Raw genomic sequence first — 20,025 nt, forward strand, 5'->3', positions numbered from 1 at the left:
GAGAGCTCCAGGGATGATTGTCGCCCGCTATTTATTGGGCGCAGGCAGAAACCCGACTGTTATTGAGAATGGGGTGTAGCGAGAAGTCCAAGTAGTTCCAGGGTTTTAATGAGAAGGGAAGTGGAACGCAGTCAGGGATTGGGAGCTACAAGACAAGCTCCGCTTGGAAGCCGGAGGAAAAAATCCGGAGAGAGAGCCGCGTGTATAATTGCTTTCGAAGCCTCTGCCACTCGAGTGCTGGAATTGTGAGTATTCTGCGCCTCGGGTCCTGGGACTTGAAGTCGGAGAACTCTCCCAGCTAGACGAGACAACCTTCTCCTGCTCTCCCCACCTGACTCGGGGACTAAACTGCCGCCCTTCCCCTGACCACCAGATGGAGGGCAAAGGCAGTAGCTGACCAGCGCCGCCCCATTCCGACCCGGGAGGTGGAGATCCCCCACCCCGCCCCACCGAGAACAGCCAAATTCAATTATAATTTTCTCCTCCCGCTTCTCTTACATTTCCCATACCCCCTCCTCCTTCCCCTAACCCTCCTCCTTCGAGACAGGGGAGGAGAAAAGGGGAGTTCAGGTCGTCATGACAGAGCCTAAGGCAAAGGATTCCCAGGCTCCTCACTTGGCTGGCGGCGCGCCTTCCCCAACACGGGTCGGATTGGCTCTGTCGGGACTCCGGGACGCTGGCTCCTTCAAGGCGAGTCAGACCTCGGACGCTTCGCCTGTAGTTTCGGCCATACCTATCTCCTTGGACGGGCTGTTCTTCCCTCAGCCCAGCCAGGGACAGGACCCGGACCGGAAGACGCAGGATCAGCAGCCGCTGTCAGACGTGAAGGCGGCGCCTACCAGAGTTGAAGCCGCAAGCGGTGCAGGAGCTGGCAACTCTAGAACCCCAGAAAAAGACAGACGTCTGCTGGACAGTGTCTTGGACACACTACTGGAGCCCTCAGGCCCGGGGCAGAGCCACGCCAGCCCTCCTGCCTGTGAGTCCACTAGCCCTTGGTGCCTGTTTAGCTCCGAGCTTCCCGAAGACCCCCGGGTTGCCCCCACCACCCAGGGGGTGTTATCCCCGCTCATGAGCCGGCCAGAGAGCAAGGCTGGCGACAGCTCTGGGACGGCAACTGCCCATAAAGTGCTGCCCAGGGGCCTGTCACCGTCCCGGCAGCTGTTGACTCTGACCTCTGGGAGTCATCCTTGGCTGGGGGCCGCAGTGAAACCAGCCCCGCAGCCGGCTGTGGTGGACGTAGAGGAGGAGGATGGCTTTGAGTCCGAGGGCTCCGTGGGTCCACCTCTGAAAGGCAAATCCCGGGTTCTGGGAGGCACGACAGCTGCAGGAGGAGCTGCTGCCACCTCTCCTGGGGTGGCCTCAGGAGGAGTCACCCTGATCCCTAAGGAAGATTCCCGCTTCTTGGCTCCTAAGGTCTCCCTGACCGAGCAGGAGGCGCTAGCGGCGCCCGGGGGCTCCCCGCTGGCCACCACGATGATGGATTTTATACACGTGCCCATTCTGCCCCTCAACTCGGCCTTCCTGGCCGCCCGCACCCGGCAACTGCTGGAAGGGGAGAACTATGACGGCGGGGCTGCGGCTGTCAGCACCTTTGCCCCGCCGCGGGGCTCGCCCTCGGGTTTGTCCACACAGGTAGCTGCCGGCGACTTCTCCGACTGTGCATACCCACCCGACGCGGAGCCCAAGGTGGATGGGTTCCCGCTTTACGGCGACTTCCAGCCGCCTGCCCTGAAGATCAAGGAGGAAGAGGAAGGCACCGAGGCAGCTGCGCACTCTCAGCGGCAGTACCTGGTGACCGGTCCTAATCCCGCCGTCTTCCCGGATTTGCCGCTGGCTCTGCAGCAGCTACCTCCCCGAGCTCCATCCTCCAGACCCGGGGAAGCGGCGGTAACGGCGGCCGCGCCCGCCAGTGTCTCTGTCTCCTCGGTGTCCTCGTCGGGGTCGACCCTGGAGTGCATCTTGTATAAAGCCGAGGGCACGCCGCCGCAGCAGGACCCGTTTGCTCAGCCGCCCTGCAAGGCGCCAAGCGCAGGCGCGTGCCTGCTGCCCCGGGACAGTGCCTCCACCTCGGCTTCCGCTATCGCTGCGGGGGTGGCCCCTGCGCTCTACCCGCAGCTCAGCCTCAACGGGCTCCCGCAGCTCGGTTACCAGGCCGCCGTGCTCAAAGAGGGCTTGCCGCAGGTCTACCAGCCTTATCTCAACTACCTGAGGTGAGGGCCCGGGGCGGGGCGCGGGGAGCCCTATGCGTCTCGCGAATAGCGGTCCAGCCAGTTCATCGCCGTCAGCTCCTGGCCCTCAGGGTCCTGCTCACTCGAATGGCCTCAAGAGGATGCGTGGTCGGGGCAGGGCACAGGGTAGTTTGGTTTCCTTTATCTTCTCTCAGCTCCTTACTATTTTAGGGACACAAAGCGGGCGCATAATATGCCGTTTTTGGAGCGTGCCTCCTCAAAAATATTTTCTAAACTTTTCAAGTCTGCGAGATTTCGAGACAAAACTAGCCCTGATTTAAAACGTGCAGCGTCACTCTAGGTGAGCGGTAGCCCAGTGGAGCGGAAAAAGCGCGGCGAGTTGGGAGCTTTATAAAATGGTTATTTTCTTAGGACATTTACTGGGAATGTCTTTCTTGGAGAAGAGACTTTAAGGCATGGATCCTCCGGGAGGGGTGGTACTTGTTACATGGTCGCTTAGCCAGAACTGAAAGCATAACTTCACGGGTTGGGACATTTAATGGCTCAATTTTCATACGTATCTCAAGGCTAAAGTTATGTGTAATATGTTTACGTTATGAATTTAAACACCAATATTGTTTCGGATTCGCTACTTTTTTTTTTTTTTTTTTTTGCTTTTAGACAATATTTTATTCTTTCATTCATCCACATGCTGATGCTCTGCATAAACAGGAGGGGCAAAATGAATGTGAGCAAATACAATTAAAGAAAAGTGGCAAGAAATCAGAATTCTCATTCTGTCCCTTGACATGTCCACCTTTATCACTTTGCTGCCATCCTTCAGCTTTTGGATCCTCTCCCGTCTCCTGTACCTTTATTCAGAATTTTTTTTTTCTTCCTGAATAATGAATTTCAAACACTGGTACACTTATGGAAGCTACAACTTTTTTCACATAGGTTTTCAAAAACATTTTGATTTACATACTGTAGTAGTGGAATTTCTAAGAATGTTCACTTTAGAATCTTATCGCTGTGAATGAGCAAAATAGTGTCAATATACTGAACAATTCTTTAACGCCGCAAACACATAAACTTGTGTGAGTAAACAATCTTTAAGAGTTGTGTTAAAAACTCAAAACAAAAGCATTGCTAAGTACCATTCAACCTTAAAACCATGTTTATAGTTACCCAGGCTACAGGAAGGAAATAACATTTCATTTGTCAAAGTAAATTTATTATTCTATATAAGAAGTTTTGTAGAAAGATTTTTTTTAAATAAAACCAATGGACCTTTGCTTTCCTAAACATAAAATTATATATTATTCTTTTATGTTGGTGCTGCTGATGACTGATTAATAATTTGCAGATGTGGTGAATCCAGGAACAGTACAGGAAGTTTAATTTGCATGTCTTTCAAGGGTGCGTGTACACAGTTCTATTTGAAAATTCCCTTTTACTCTGTCAATTCTGTTAAGAAAACTTCAGTAGCTAGTGGTGCACCTAAAAATAAATGGAGTACTTTGTTTTGCATTTCAAGGCCGGATTCAGATGCCAGCCAGAGCCCACAGTACAGCTTCGAGTCATTACCTCAGAAGATTTGTTTAATCTGTGGCGATGAAGCATCCGGCTGTCATTATGGTGTCCTCACCTGTGGGAGCTGTAAGGTCTTCTTTAAAAGGGCAATGGAAGGTAGGCTCCTTTCTCCTGATCCTTTATTATTGGTTTAACTGTAAGCTGAGATTATTTTTTAGATTTTAATTACCCCTTGCTTCTAAGAAATGGTGATATTTCTATATAACTTAAAATATATGACTATTTTTTTTAAGATTTTATTTATTTATTTGACAGACAAAGATAGCAAGTAGGCAGAGAGGCAGGCAGAGAGAGGGGGAAGCAGGCTCCCTGCTGAGCAGAGAGACCAATTCGGGGCTCGATCCCAGGACCCTGGGATCATGACCTGAGATGAAGGCAGAGGCTTTAACCCACTGAGCCACCCAGGTGCCCCTGGCTAGCACTTTTAATATTAGACTCAAGTTGTACTAATCTTGGGGCAATGCTGCTATTTTTCATTACCTATTTAGCTTTAAAGAAACAACTTCACTGTAATTGTATTTTTATATTTCTATTATATGTAATATCTACTAAATTTAAAATTTTGATCAAAAGAAAAATTGTAAAAGTCATTGAAATTATGTATATGTACTTATTTGTGTGTGCATATATATATATATGTGTTGCAGTTACAAATTTTCTACACAATTTTGTCTTTTCTCTACATTCATATGTATGTAATATTTAAATAATGGTAATTCTAAACAAATTTTTAAAATTCTCTTTTTGTTTGGTATATTTTTATAAGGAGATAGGAATAAACAGTTCAAAGCAAATGAAAAATTTGAGTACAATAACAATTTCTGAAGAAGTATTTTACTATAAAACCTTTATATTTTTAAAATGATCTAAATGACCTCTTTATCTAATGATAATTATCTAATGATTTTGAATTGACTTACATAATGTATTTTGGACTTGAACTGAGCTGAAATGAGCTTAGGGTTCCCTCTGGGGTGCAGAGATCACACCTAGACAAGGAACCAAAAATCTGATTACCTGCTTTTTTGTTTCCTGTTTGTGAGTTTTGTTTTTGTTTTTGTTTTTTAATTTCAAGAGCCTTCTATTTAAAAGTAGGAAAGGAAGGAATGAGCAATTTTTACCTTAAGGGAACTTTCAAAGGAGTTTGATGTGCATATTTAATATACACCAAAAGAATATGACCTAAAAGACATTCTAAATTCACTATTCTTGTAGCTGCCTAACAGGTGATTCTTTACAACTATTATACCTTTTTGGTAAAAATGATTCCCAACAGTTATTAGTAATATTTGTAATAATTCTACTTAAACTAATTCTTCTTAAAGAATATCTGTTTTGTATTTATCTAGAATATGATTTTTCCACAAAGGAATATATATTAAATATGCACATATACATTAAAATATGCATACAAATATATTATATATCATATATGTTATAACTAATATATATGATATATAATATATAAATTATATATTATATATTATATGTTATAATATATGTATGTAATATAATATAATATATTACAAATATAATATATTACAAATACATATTTGTATTTTTGTATTATATTACAAATATATATTTGTATATATAAAAGAGGCTACATGAGAAAATGGGACACAACTGCTAATGGCCCTAACTTTCCTATAGACATTATTTAGTCGTAGTTACAAGTAGGCATTCTTTGTATGGAAGAGTAGATTCTCCAGCACATAATTGGAGTTACTATTTCCATGTAACTTTATGTCTGGTTTTTTGAACATTCCTTTTGACATTAATAGGATTCCCTTCATTTTTACAGCCTCCTTAGGGTAGTCTAATTTTTATAAGTGGATGATTCCTGTAGAATCCCCTGCTTGAAAGCCAGTTTTTTTCTAGCCCAGCTCCATCTCTTTATAGGTAAGCATGTCCCAAAGACATAAATTTGAATTTCCAAAGAGCACCCAACTAGTTAGTAACTAATTCTTAATCACCATAGGTTAGATACTCTTTCATTGCAATGTTCATAAATCAGAGAGGGTGGGCACATGTAGATATTTGATGAATGCTACTTAATTTTCAGAAGTTACTTCAAACTGTGCATATAGAACCAAGAACACCCTAACTAAAATACAAATGTTTTTATAGTATTAAAATAGTATCCAGAACCACATAAAATGTCTTCCCAAATGTACTCTTGGAAAGCATTTGTAGGACCACTACTGTTGGCATGATTCTGTTTTAGTCTTGAGTAGTAGATATGAAGTACCTTTACTTGGCAATATTTATAAAGGAACTCAAGGTATAGGTTTATAAGTCATTCATGAAATTAAAGCAAGATTACAAAAACTGTATGAGGAATTTCATTCATTCAGCATTTTTTTTAATTTAAAATTTTTTTAAGATTTTATTTGACACAGAAAGAGAGAGAGAGAGCAAGCACACAGGAGGAGCAGCAGGCAGGGGAGAAGCAGGCTCCTCACTGAGCAAGGAGACTGATGAGGGGCTCCAATGAAGAGCTTGATCCCAGGACCCTGAGATCATGACCTGAGCCAAAGGCAGCCATTTAACCAACTGTGCCACCCAGTGTCCCTATTTAGCACTTATTTTATACCTCTTATATTTAGATCTGTGACAAAGATATTCTTCCCTTGATTTCACTTCTCTTTGCCTTAGAAATAAGATGAGGATAACAACAGCTACCCCTCAGGGTTGTTATAAAGATTAAGTGAGTTAATACATGCAAAGTTTTGAAACAAATGCCTAGCATATTGTCAGTTTCAATGGTGTCACTTCAGTCAAGGAACTTATGATAGTGCTAAGCAGGTAATATATATGTAAGGCCTTTTTGCATATAAAATAAAGATTCTCAGTAAATGCTCAGATAGGTAAGCAAATCTGTAAAGTAGTTAGGATTTGTGTGGTTTGTGAATTAGTGTGTTTAGGCAGGGGGAAGTTAATGGAATGTGTATATTCTATAATGACAGGAGAAGACTTCATGGAAAATATGAATTTCATTTTGTTCCTAAAGGAGAAGTAAGATTATTGATCTCTGGGTATTGAGGAGGGCCTTTAAGTGTATATGTCCAAGGAGGAGTGAAAAGATTAAGATTTGACTAGGACTTGAAGAATTATATTTGGAAATCATTAAAATTAAAGGTTAGGAAGTTTAATTGCCAGTGTTTGAATGAGTTGGGATAAAATTAGTGATTTAAGATAATAGAAGTTTCTGGCAATTTTCACGACTAAGAAAGATGAGTAGAAGGACTTTAACAGTTGGAGAGAAATAGGTGTGAAATCTAAAGTAGGGGCAGTTTAAGGTAGAACTATGTATGGATGCCAATATGTTCAGAAGTTGAAAGTCAGTGGTCAAAAATATAGATATTTTGGGGGCACCTGGGTGGCTCAGTTGGTTAAAGCCTCTGCCTTCGACTCAGGTCATGATCCCAGGGTCCTGTGATGGAGCCCCCATCAGGCTCTTTGCTCAGCAGGGAGCCTGCTTCCTCCTCTCTCTCTGCCTGTCTCTCTGCCTACTTGTGATCTCTGTCAAATAAATAAATAAAAATCTTTAAAAATAAAAAAATATATTTATATATAAATATTTTTACCAGGGATGATAATGATAATAGCAGGGTGTCTGGGTGACTCAGTCACCTGCCTTCAGGATCCTGGGATCAAGTCCCATGCCTGGGTCCCTGCACAGTGGGAAACCTGTTTCTCCCTCTTTCTCTACCACTCCTTCTGCTTGTGCTTGGCCTCTCTCTCTCTCTCTCTCTAATAAATAAATATAATCTTTTAAAAAATGATAATCACATTTTAGAGTACTTTCTACATACCAGTGACTAAATGTTTTATGGGTGTTTTAATTTCTTTAATCCTTATAATCTTTATAATCATTGTATTTTCAATTTACCAATAAGGAAACTAAGAGCCAGAGATGTTAAATAGCCTTAATCACAGTTAGGAAGTGGTAGAGTGAGGATTCAAACCCAAGTAGTGTGATTCCAGAACCTGTGCAACATTTCTCTCAATTATACTACATTTCTCTTAAGAGGAAATTCTGTTTAAATTTCAAAGAAAAACAATAGTGGGTTGAAAGAAAAAATGTGAGCCAAGTGATAAAACATCTAGGAGGTAAAAGTGAATCCTAAAGGAAATTGCAAGATGAAGATTGAATAAAAGTGTGTGATATAAATTAATGGATGATACTAACTTCACCTCTAGGACAGCTATGAGAAAAAACAGTCAAGGACCAAGATCCAGTTTCTTTACTTCTCCTCCAAGTTGAGAGTGAGAGACCATAAAGCCTGTAAATGAGTCACCCAGGAAAACTGGGTTTCTCTTGGTATGAGAGAAGAGAGAAGAGGCAGGAAAGAAAAGGATAGGTGAGGAGAGGGGAGGAGAGAGGAGGGGAGGGGTCAGAAACCACTCAAAAAGTGAGTGTTTGGGGTAGGAAGAGATGGCCTCTCTTAACCTAAGAAAATGAATTAGCCAAAAGCAATTGGTTGACTAGCCCTTTGTATTACTTTACTAAGACTTGGAATGAACCAGGAAGTGGTCAGGAATTGCCATAATACCTTTCAAGGAGATGAAGTCATAATGACACATCCAGTTCTATAAATGCAGGCCATGACTTTGTAGTAAGAAGCAAAAATTATTTCTCATTGGCTTTTCTGTGTATGTACTGTGACTGGCTGGGTGCTATGAATATATACTAGATATCCAGCAATTTTTTTCTAAATCATCATAACTGATGATGCCAAGCTCTTATTCTTTGGATGCTTTTACTGTAACACCATTTGTAGTGAATAAATCTGATGGAATATGGGTGGGGAAATATTAAAATATAGTGGAACATTATTTAGAAGACACTTGTCTAAGTAAGTATTAATGGATTTGTGATTATACTACATTATTAGTTTCATTTTTATTCTAGGTATGTGGAGGTATAATTGACAAATAAAACTGTGAGATATTTAACATGAGGATTTGGTATATGTGGTAAAAGGATTCCCCTATCAAGTTAATTAACACATTCATCGCCTCACTTATCTTTTTTTTTTCTTTTTGGCAAGAATATTTAAATTTTACTCTCTTACCAAATTTTAGTCATATAATGCAATGTTTTCAACTAGTCACCATGTTATATATTATATCCTCAGACCTATTCATCTTAAAAGTTTGTACCCTTCTAGCAACCTCTCACTATTTCCCCTATTTCCCAGTCCCTGGTGACCATTTTCTACACCTAAGTATTTATTGAAAACTTTCTGTATGCTAAGCATTATGCTTGGTACTAGTTGAAAAAGCAGTAAAATGGAACTGCAGCCCTAGTGGAGTTTATAATGTAGTGTAGGCAAGAAACACTTTATCAATTGCATTTAAACAATGAATTATAGATGTGCTAAGTGAATAGTTTAAGCAATGCCTGGAAAACTAGAGAATTGACCCCTTTATCAGAAGCTGGGGATGATAGGAAATACCTTTTGGATTTAGAAAGACACCATTATAAGTAGACCACAGAAGAAACTGGACAGAAATGAAATATTTTATGCATAAAATATTTCTTTCAAAAGTTGAATAGAGTTGGTGTCAGAGACTAAAAATGAAACTGATTTGGTAGCATATTCTCCCTGCTATGCCTTCCAGAAGAGAAATAATGAACATTCAAATTCATTTAAATATTATATTATTTTAAGAGCAATTTTAGGTTTACAGCAAAACCAAGAGGGATGTATAGAGTTTTCCCATATACTTCTTGCCCAGATGTAGCCTTCCCTATTATTAACATCCTCCATTAGGGTGGTACATTTTTTGTTACAATTGATGAATGTACTTCAATAATGAACACTAAATAATCACCCCAAATCCATAGTTTTCATTAAGGTTTGCTCTTGGTATTATACATTCTATGGGTTTGAATAAATATACAATAAAATGTATCCATAGTTATGGTATCATACAGAGTAGTTTCACTACACTAAAAATCCTGTTTCATTTATTCATTCTTCTCTGCCCCCAAATCCCTGGCAATCAGTAATCTATTTACTCTTTCTGTAGTTTTGCCTTTTCCAGAATGCCATACAGTTTCACTTAGTTATATGCATTTAATTTTCTTCCATGTCTTTTCATGGCTTGATATCTCATTTCCTTTGAGTTCTGAATAATATACCACTGTCTGTATGTAGCACAGTTTATCCATTCACCTGCTGAAATATATTTTAGTTGCTTCCAAGTTTTTACAATTATGAAGAAAGCTGCTATAATAATCCACGAGCAGGTTTTTACGGAGACATACTTTTTTTTTTCCTTTGGGTAAATATCAAGGAGTTTGATTGCTACATTTTATAGATGTTTAATTTTGTAAGAGATCTCCAAAGTGTCTTCCAAAGTGACTATGCTATGTTGCATTCCCACCAGCAATGAATGAAAATTCTTGACACTCTGTGTCTTTGCTATCATTTGGTATTGTCTGTGTTCTGGATTTTGACCATTCTAATAGGTGTATAGTAACATCTCATTGTTTTAATTTGCATTTCCCTGATGACATATGATGTGGAGCATATTTCCATGTACTTATTTGCCATCCATGTATCTTTGGTGAGAAGCCCATTAAGGTCCTTTACCTGTTTTTTAATCTGGTTGTTTTCTTATTCTTGTGTTCTTATATATTCTTTATATATTTATTTATTAGATATGTCTTTTGCAAATATTTCCTCCCACTCTGTGTCTTTTTAGACAATGTCTTTTGCATAGCAAAAAATTTTACTTTTAATGAAATGCAGTTTCTCAGTTCTTTCATGAATCATGACTTTGATGTTGTATCTAAAGAATCATTAACGAAACTCAAAGTAATCTAGATTTGCTCCTATGTTATCTTTTAGGACCTTTATAATTTTGCATCTTATATTTAGGTCTGTGATTCATTTTGAGATAATGTTTATGAAGAGTGTAATATCTGGGTTTATCTTTTTTTTTAAAGATTTTATTTATTTATTTGACAGAGATCACAAGTAAGCAGAGAGGCAGGCAGAGAGAGAGGAGGAAGCAGACTCCCTGCTAAGCAGAGAGCCCGATATGGGACTTGATCCCAGGACCCTGAGATCATGACCTGAGCCAAAGGCAGAGGCTTTAACCCACTGAGCCACCCAGGCACCCCTGGCTGGGTTTAGATTCACTTTGTTGCATGTGGATGTCCAGTTGTTTCAAGACTATTTGTTGAAGAGATAATTTTTGCTCCATTGTATTCGCTTTGCTGCTTTGACTAAATTTACATGAGTCTATTTCTAGGGCTTTCTATTCTGTTACATTGATCTATTTGTTCTTTCACCAAGATTGCACTGTTTTGATTGCTATAGATTTATAGTAAGTCTTGAAGTCAGGTATGTCAGTCCTCCAACTTCAATAATGTGTTGAATATTCTGGGTCTTTTATGTCTACATATGAACTTTAAATTGTTTGTCAATAACCAGGAAATAATTTTCTGGGGTTTTAATTGGGATTGTATTGAATCTGTAGATCATATTGGGAAGAACTCATGTCTTGGCAATATTGAATCTTCCCATCCACAAGCATGAAATATTGCTCCATTTATTTAGTTATTTTATTTCATTACTTAGACTTTTTAAAAGATTTTATTTATTTATTTGACAGAGAGACAGAGAGCACAAGCAGGGGGAGTGGCAGGCAGGAGGAGAGGGAGAAGCAGTTTCTCCGCAGAGCAGGGAATCTGAAGCGGGACTCATTCCCAGGACTCTGAGATCATAACCTGAGCCAAAGGTGGTTGCTTAAGCAACTGAGCCACCCAGGCACCCCTTGTTAATTACAATTTTGTGATTTTCCTCCTATAGGTCTAGTACATATCTGGTTATATTTATACTTAAGTACTTCATTTTTGGAGTGCTAATATAAATGATAGTGTTTTAAATTTCAAATGCCATTTGTTCATTGTTAGTATATAAGAAAATTACTGACATTTATATATTGGCCTCATATCCTGCAGCTTTGCTATAGTTGCTTATCAGCTCCAGGAGTTGTTTTGTCAGTACCTTTGGGTTTTCTACATAGAAGATCACGTTACCTACAAAGATAGTTTTATTTCTTTCTTCCCAGTGAGAATACCTTTTACTTCTTCTTTTTGTTCTATTGCATTAGTAGGACTTCCACAACAGTGTTGAAAATGAGTGGTAAAGGGAGATACTCTTGTCTTGTTCCTGGTCTAATGGAAAAGCTTCTAGTTTCTCACCATTGGGTATGACATCAGTTGTAGGTTTTTTGTAGATTATTTTTGTCAAGTCAAGTAAGTTCACTTCTATTTCTAGTTCATGAGTGAGTACTGGATTTTGTCAAATGTTTTTTCTGCAACTATTGATATGACCATGTGATGTTGCTTTTTTAGCTTGTTGATGTGATACAACACATTAATTTTCAAACATTGAACCAATCTTATGAGCCTAAGATAAATCTCAATTGACCATGTTGTACACTTCTTTTCAACTTTTTTGGATTTGATTTGCAAGATTTTGTTGAGAATTTTTGCATCTATGTTCATGAGAAATGTCAGTATGTAGTTTTCTGGTACTGTCTTTGGTTTTATATCAGGATAATGCTGGCCTCATAGAATGAATTAGGAAGCATTCCATCTGTTTCTATTTAAAAGATTGTGGTGAACTGGTATAATTTCTTCCATAAATGGTTGGCAGAATTCACCAGTGAACTCATCTGGCCATGGTGCTTTCTGTGTTGGAAAGTTATTAATTGTTGATTCAATTTCATTAACAGATATAGACCTATTCAGAGTGTTTTTGTCTTCTTGTGTGAGTTTTGGCAGATTGTTTATCTCAAGGCATGGGTCCATTTCATTTCAGTAATCAGATTTGTGGGCATAGAGTTGTTCATAGTATTCTTTTATTATCTTTTTAATGTCTATAGGGTCTGCAGTGATATCCCTTTTTCATTTTTGATATTAGTAATTTGAATTCTCTCTCTTCTTAATTAGCCTGGCTGGAGGCTTATATTGATTTTATTGATCATTTCAAAGAACCAGCTTTTATTTTCTTTATTGACTTCTTGCTTTCAATGCCATTGATTTCTGACCTAATTTTTGTTATTTTTCTCTACTTTCAGTGCCTTAATTTGCTCTTCTTTTTCTCATTTGCTAAGGTGAAAGCTTTGATGATTATAAATTTTTAATTTTTAAAATATACAGTTAATGCTATATTTATTTTTTTAAGATTTTATTTATTTATTTGAGAGAGATAGAAAGAGCATGAGAGGGGAGAAGGTCAGAGGGAGAAGCAGACTCCTCATGGAGCTGGGAATACTATATTTATAAGTGCCATAAATTTCCCTGTAAGCACTGCTTACACATAACTATATACCACAGACTTTGCTAATTTGTATTCTCATTTTATTTAGTTCAATTTTTTTTAATTTTTCAAGATTTTTTTCTTTGATTCATGTGTCAATTAAAATTATGTTGTAAAATCTCCATCTCCACATGTTTTATTTCCCAATTGTCTTCCTTTTTTTTTTTAAGATTTTAATTATTTGGCACAGAGAGAGAGATCACAAGTAGGCAGAGAGGCAGGCAGAGAGAGAGAGGGAGGCAGGCTCCCTGCTGAGCAGAGAGCCTGATACGGGCCTTGATCCCAGGACCCTGAGATCATGACCTGAGCCGAAGGCAGAGGCTTAACCCACTGAGCCAGCCAGGTGCCCTCCAGTTGTCTTTCTGTTTAAAGTTCAATTTCATTGTGGTCTAAGAGCAGACATTGTATAATTTCTATTCTTCAAATTTGTTAAAGTGTGTTTTCTGATCCAGAATGTGGTTTATCTTGGTGAATGTTCCATGTGGGTTTGCAAATGTGTAATCTGCTGCTATTGAATGTAGTTTATAGATATCCAGTTGAATGATGTTGTTGAGTTCAGCTGTGTCCTCATTGATTTTTCTGTGCCTGGTGGATTTTAAAATCCTGGTGGATTTTCTGTGCCTATCCATTTCTGATAGAGAGATGTTGAAGTGTCCAACTATAATAGTGGATTCATCTGTTTTTCCTTGCAGTTCTATCAGCTTTTGCTTCACAATATTTTAATGCTCTGTTTTTAGATCTTACACTTTAATGACTGTTATGACTTCTTGGAGAATCAACTCCTTTACCATTATGTAATGCTCCTTTTTACCAAAGAACTTTCCTTGTTTTCAAGCCTGCTCTAATTATACATTCAAATTTTCGTGGACCAATTCATGAATTGTTTTCTCTGTCTTTAGAGCTCTATAATGTTTTCTCTGTATTTTGTAGTCCACAGAATTATCAAATAATCTCTCCCACCACAATTTCTTTGATTAAAATTTGGGGTCTTGAGAAGATAATTTGTCAATAATCTTATTTAATTTAATTTCTCTCCAGTAGAGTCTACCTTGTGGCAGTTTTTCTGTTATCCTAAAAATAAACATGAAGTAATTCACTGGGCTGAACTTCTAAACTTTATAAATAATAATAAATGTCCTTATTAATAAATACTTAGATAATTTATCTTTATGCTACAGTTCTCTCAGTTTAATATTTAGCATGAGTGGTAAACTTGTTTTAAGCACAGTTTTGCATTATAACCCACTAAAGTCTCCATTTTACCAAAAAAGAAGTAGTAGAAAGATTGCATTGGGGATCATCTGCTTAATATTTGCTTACTTAGGGTTGTCAAATTATTAATGCCTCTTCAGAACCTCCATCTTAACATTACTGCAACAATCTGAAAGGGAAGACATTGGAATCAAGACATACATGCTAAAACTAACAGCTAGTGCTTCTGCTTCAGCCTTTGAGTTATTATACTTTAATTACTCAAATAACACAATAATACATTCTCCTTTAAAAAGGAAAAACATTACCAATTAAGGCTTAAGTCCTCTTTGATCAATAACTCTAATCTGTTCCCTAGCATTCCTCTCTACCTCTATCTTAGTTTTTAATGTGTATGTATGTGTATATAATGTTTTTTATATGTTCATATATAAAATTTATCCTATATGCAATAATCCTTCATCATTTTTTTCATGCAACAATGACTTGAAGCTCTGTATGTTTATTTATAGTCCTGGCTTATTCTTTATTGAATAATATTTCATAGTATGAAAATCCCCTTATTTATTTAATTCAATTAGCCAACATATAGTATATCATTAGTTTCAGATGTAGAATTCAGTTAATCATTAAGTTGCATATAACACCAAGTGCTCATCACAGCACATGCCCTCCTTAATGCCCATCACCCAATTACCCCATCCTCCCCACCGACCTCCCTCTAGCAACCCTCAGTTTGTTTTCTGTAGTTAAGAGTCTCTCATGGTTTGTCTTCCTCACTGACTTCTTCTCTTTCAGTTTTCCGTCTCTTTCCCTATGATCCTCTGCCCTATTTCTTATATTCTACATATGAGTGAAATCATATGATAATTGTCTTTCTCTCACTGACTTATTTCACTCAGCATAATACCTTCCAGTGCCACTCATATTGATGTAAATGGTACAATTTCATCCTTTTTGATGGCTGACTAATATTCCATTGTTCACGCGTGTGTGCGTGCATGCTCTCTCTCTCTCTCTCTACATACATACATACACACACACACGCACGCGCACACCGTATTTTCTTTATCCATTCATCTGTTGATAGATATCTGGGCTCTTTCCACAGGTTAGCTATTGTGGACATTGCTGCTCTAAACATTGGGGTGCAGGTGCCCCTTCAGATCACTACATTTGTATATGGGGTAAATACCTAGTAGCGCAATTGCTGAGTCATAGGGTAGCTCTAATTTTAACATCTTGAGGAACCTCCATACTGTTTTCCAAAGTGGCTGTACCAGCTTACAATATGAAAATGCTTTTATTAATGCATCACTGTCATACCATAACTTGAGTAAGCTTTTTTTGTGTTTGCCTCCTTGAATACATGCCTTGTTCCTTTTCCCAGAATATAATTATTTTTATCCAGCTCTAAGTGAACTACATGATTAGCTTCCTTCATGCTGCTAAAATGATTTAAATCATTAATTTAATTAATGTGTTGATACTTACTACATTTAAAAATTGCTTGTGCTAGAACTAGAAAGATGAATATGTACATAATCCCCATATTTGACATATCCAAAATCAGGAAGAAGAGAAAACAAAACAGAAACACTGTTGTGTAGTTAGTAAACATGAGAATACTTCAACTCTAGTTATGGCATAATAACTGGAATAATTGCAGTTTGTTCCACTAACATATCCTGATGTTGTGTAAGAGGCTTATTCATTTAAAAACACTTAACTACTCTTGACCATGACCCAGGCACTGTTCTAAGTGCTTTACTATATTAAGTCCTTTAATCCTTCTAAGAGTCTTATGAGATAGACGTACTCTTATTATCTGTATTTCACAGATGAGTAGGTCACTACAAATTATAAGGGTCAAGTTTCAAACCCAGGGAATCTGACTGCAACTTCTGTGTTTTGTGTTCCTTGGTGCTCTCTCTCCAGAATGTTTCATATTTGAATAGATGTTAATTATTTTATAGTTCTTCAGACAAAAACATGATATCTTCCAGGAGATTGGTTTTCAAATTGTACTCCTCAACTCAGTCCCATTCCTTTTGCAAATCAGAACAGTTCTGCTTTTGTATGTTTATTTGTTTTTTTCTTCCACTTAAAATTTTATTTGAACAAAGGATTCTCTGCCAACATTTTCTTTTAAGTATTATTTCATCATAACAGGAAGCTGTTAGGCCTCAAACAAGTATTTATTCAGGTATTTGAGTAAATCCTAAACAGTTCTTTGATTTTAAATGCTGATACCTTTTTTATATCTGTGCAAAGGTAGGATGAACACTTGGTCAAGATTTCAAATCCAGTTGTTTAACATTTGAACAGAATATGAATGTTATTTTCCAAAATTACATCTGAGTTATATAACTCTATCTTTGTCAGCAAAACAAAGTAACTCCGTGGACTCTTTTAACAATCACTTCTTTAAAGGACTGATTGAAATAATTGATACTTAAGACAGTGATTCTAACTATTTACTTCCCTGGATTTTAAAATTTATCCTCATTTAGAATTTTAGAAAGATACCCTATTGATTTTCTATATCTACCTAATTTGAAAGGGTAAACACAATATCCTTCTTGTTGTTGGATGGCCCTCATATAATTCATATAATAAATGACATAGTGCATATTTCACATAATTTGTCAGCCTATTGTGTTTTCCTTTTTAACTCCTACAAGGTAAAGAAGTAAATTTTCATACTGATTTTGTAATGTAAATAACTTGGGCTTTTGGTTCTCAACCGCTGCTACAGCCTTTGGTGTTATATACTTTATATGAAATCTTAAGGAATCTTAATTTTTTGTAGCATAGTACTCAATAGTAATCATTTCTTCAGAAAAAAAATACTTTCAATGTTATTTCTCTTCTGTGACAAAGTGATTTATGAGATTGAATAAACAAGCGGTGAGTATGGACTGGAGTAAATTCCTTTGAAAATGCCATGAAAGCAATCACTCCAGAAAAGAACACAAAAGTGTTCTATATAATTACAAGGGTTTTTTTGGACCCTTTTTGTTTATAACAGCTGTTATTACAATTCTTGCTTTAAAAATCATGCATTCTCAGTAGTTCATCTAACATGTTATCTTCCCCATAAAAACATTCATTGTTTTTGTCCCTCTAATTAATATGATTTTTTTTTAACCCTCAAGATCCAAACCGCACTTAGATTTTATTACCTGTGTTATAATTATGGGGTTTTCTTACCTCCCTAATGGAATCTAAAATTCTATGAATTTAGGCATTATAGCTTATTTATCTTTTGTAACTTTCTGCAGAACCCAATAGGGTAGTAAAAGTTCAGGAAGAATAAATAATAATAATTGTTTCATAAATATTTATTATAATTTTCAGGGCTGCTACATTGCAAAACCACAGTGGGCACCATGTTCAATACAGTCTATAAATTTGTTTCTTAAAATATGTCCAAAATTTCTAAGCTAAAATCTTTTGGGCCAGATGTGTTTCAGAATTCAGAATTATATAGACATTTTTAAAAAGATGATCTTGAATAAAACTTTATAATGAAACATTAATATTTATACAGCAAAATGTATGAACACAGCCTATAAAATGTGAGTTTGGGCCTGGTTCTGCTGCCAAGTGAAGTCTCATTGACAAATAACTACAACAAAACTTTTGTTAGCAAGTCTTTTTGTATATTAAAATTGTGAATGAGGAATTGTTAACCTCTGTCCATTCCTGGCTTTATCTAATCAGTCTGGATTCCTTAATTCATGATGCCGGGTAACCTCAAGCTTTATCCTTAATTATTCCTCTGAAAATGTCATTCTTTGTTGGTCCCTTTTAACTTCCTAGGGTACTTGAATGTCAAAACTGGTCCCTTTTAACTTCCTAGGATACTTAAAGGTCAAAACTGGCCACTAGACCTCACTAGGGAGCAGAGGCTAGCTCAGACTGTGCAGAGCTGGTGGGGTGGGAAATCAGGCACTAGGTTGATGTGTAATAGCAGCCTCCTCAGGAAATTCTTGTTTGAAGAATAAAGCATATCATCATATTGTATCCTGTCAGTGAGCAGTTTGGTGTGTATTTTTTCAGCTACTTTTCTTTACATAGTAATATCAAATGGATGAAATTATTTTAATCCAAATGATATTATAGCTTGCTTTTTTCACAAAATCCTATATTTTAGATACCTTTTGACATCTGTAATATAAACAGCTTTTTTCAAATGTCACAGAGTATCTCATTGTTAGGATATATCATAATTTATTAATATCTTATTCACAGACACTTGTTTAGGCTATTCTCAGTTTCACAAATAATGTAGTAATAAATACCCACCTAGAGGTATTGCTACATGTTTCTAGAGTTTAGGGTTTTTTTTTTTTGTTTTTGTTTTTTTATTTTTTTTTTAAAGATTTTATTTATTTATTTGTCAGAGAGAGAGAGGGAGAGAGAGCAAGCACAGGCAGACAGAATGGCAGGCAGAGGCAGAGGAAGAAGCAGGCTCCCTGATGAGCAAGGAACCCGATGTGGGACTCGATCCCAGGACGCTGGGATCATGACCTGAGCCGAAGGCAGCTGCCCAACCAACTGAGCCACCCAGGCGTCCCTAGGGTTTTTTTTTTTTTTAAGATTTTATTTATTTGTCTGAGGGACAGAGAGAGACAGAGAGCAAGAGCATAATCAAGGTGAGGGAGAAACGGGCTCCACGCTGAGCAAGGAGCCCCATGCGGCACTTGATTCCAGGACTCTGGGATCATGACCCTAGCTGAAGGCAAACACTTAACCAACTGAGCTGCCCAAGTGTCCCTAGAGTTTAGTTTTTGTTTTTTGTTCTTGGGTTTTTGAGAGGTAGTTTCTAGAAATGGAATTGTTGGGCTAAGTAATGAATGCTTTAAGTAGATAACACCAAATTGTCCTCCAGTTCTCAAATGGTCATTATTCATGTTTTATCAACCTGATTGCCAGAATGACTATTATTGTTTTAATCAGTAATAATTATTGTGTATTGAACATTTTTCATACTTCTGTAGACAATTTTATGAATTGTCTTCATATTTTTTGTTCATTTTTCTTTGTCTTTTTTTCTTAGTGGTTTGTAAGAATATTTTACATATTAGTAATGACATTCTTTTGACTTATACACGTGTTACAAATACTTTTCCAATTTGTCCTTTGACTTTTTTGTCTTAAAAATAAATTTAGAAATTTGTTTATATAGTAAAATTGCATAAATTTGGTTTTGAATGCTAGATTTCATCTCAGTATTAGAAAATTTACCACTCCAAGATTATAAAATTCATACCTCCAAGTTCCCATGCTTTCAATATTTTTTTCTTAAAAAACTTAAATTTTGATGTCCCTGAATTTTTTTTTTGTATGAAAACCCAGTAGTCCAAGGGTCATTTATTGAGTACTCCATCTGAAACTAAAAGCTTAATGCCTAACTCTTATTTCTTTTTTTTTAAGATTGGAAATAAGTCCTACTATTTCCAAGAAAGAACATTTTTTTTACTATTACAAGACAAAATAAATAAACTCTTCCAGCACAACTTATTATTTTTGGTTAAGTTGTGAGTCTTTGCTTACGAACCTAAAAGGTTGGAATGAAAACAGATAATGAACATTAAACATTCAGCATGACTGCAGCAATTAAGTTGAAATATAAAATGAAGAAAGCTCTGCAAATATCATTGCTATGGTTGATTTTTAACACAGGGACCTTAAAA

At 37.3% G+C, this 20,025-nt stretch overlaps 1 protein-coding gene across 2 annotated transcripts in view; it reads left to right on the forward strand.

The window, feature by feature from the left end:
* The first annotated feature begins 576 nt into the window (after positions 1-576).
* LOC111154469 (progesterone receptor) overlaps positions 577-20,025 on the forward strand; it is a 98,352-nt gene continuing 78,903 nt past the window's right edge. For both annotated transcript variants that reach the window (XM_022514080.1, XM_022514081.1), the window contains exons 1-2: positions 577-2,210; positions 3,706-3,857. In XM_022514080.1, coding sequence (XP_022369788.1) covers positions 577-2,210; positions 3,706-3,857 — 1,786 coding nt within the window. The remainder of the gene's footprint in view (positions 2,211-3,705; positions 3,858-20,025) is intronic.

The sequence above is a fragment of the Enhydra lutris genome, unplaced genomic scaffold (genome assembly GCF_002288905.1).
Source record: "Enhydra lutris kenyoni isolate GAN:26980312 unplaced genomic scaffold, ASM228890v2 scaffoldscaffold37, whole genome shotgun sequence".
In the NCBI taxonomy this organism is placed as follows: Eukaryota; Metazoa; Chordata; class Mammalia; order Carnivora; family Mustelidae; genus Enhydra; species Enhydra lutris.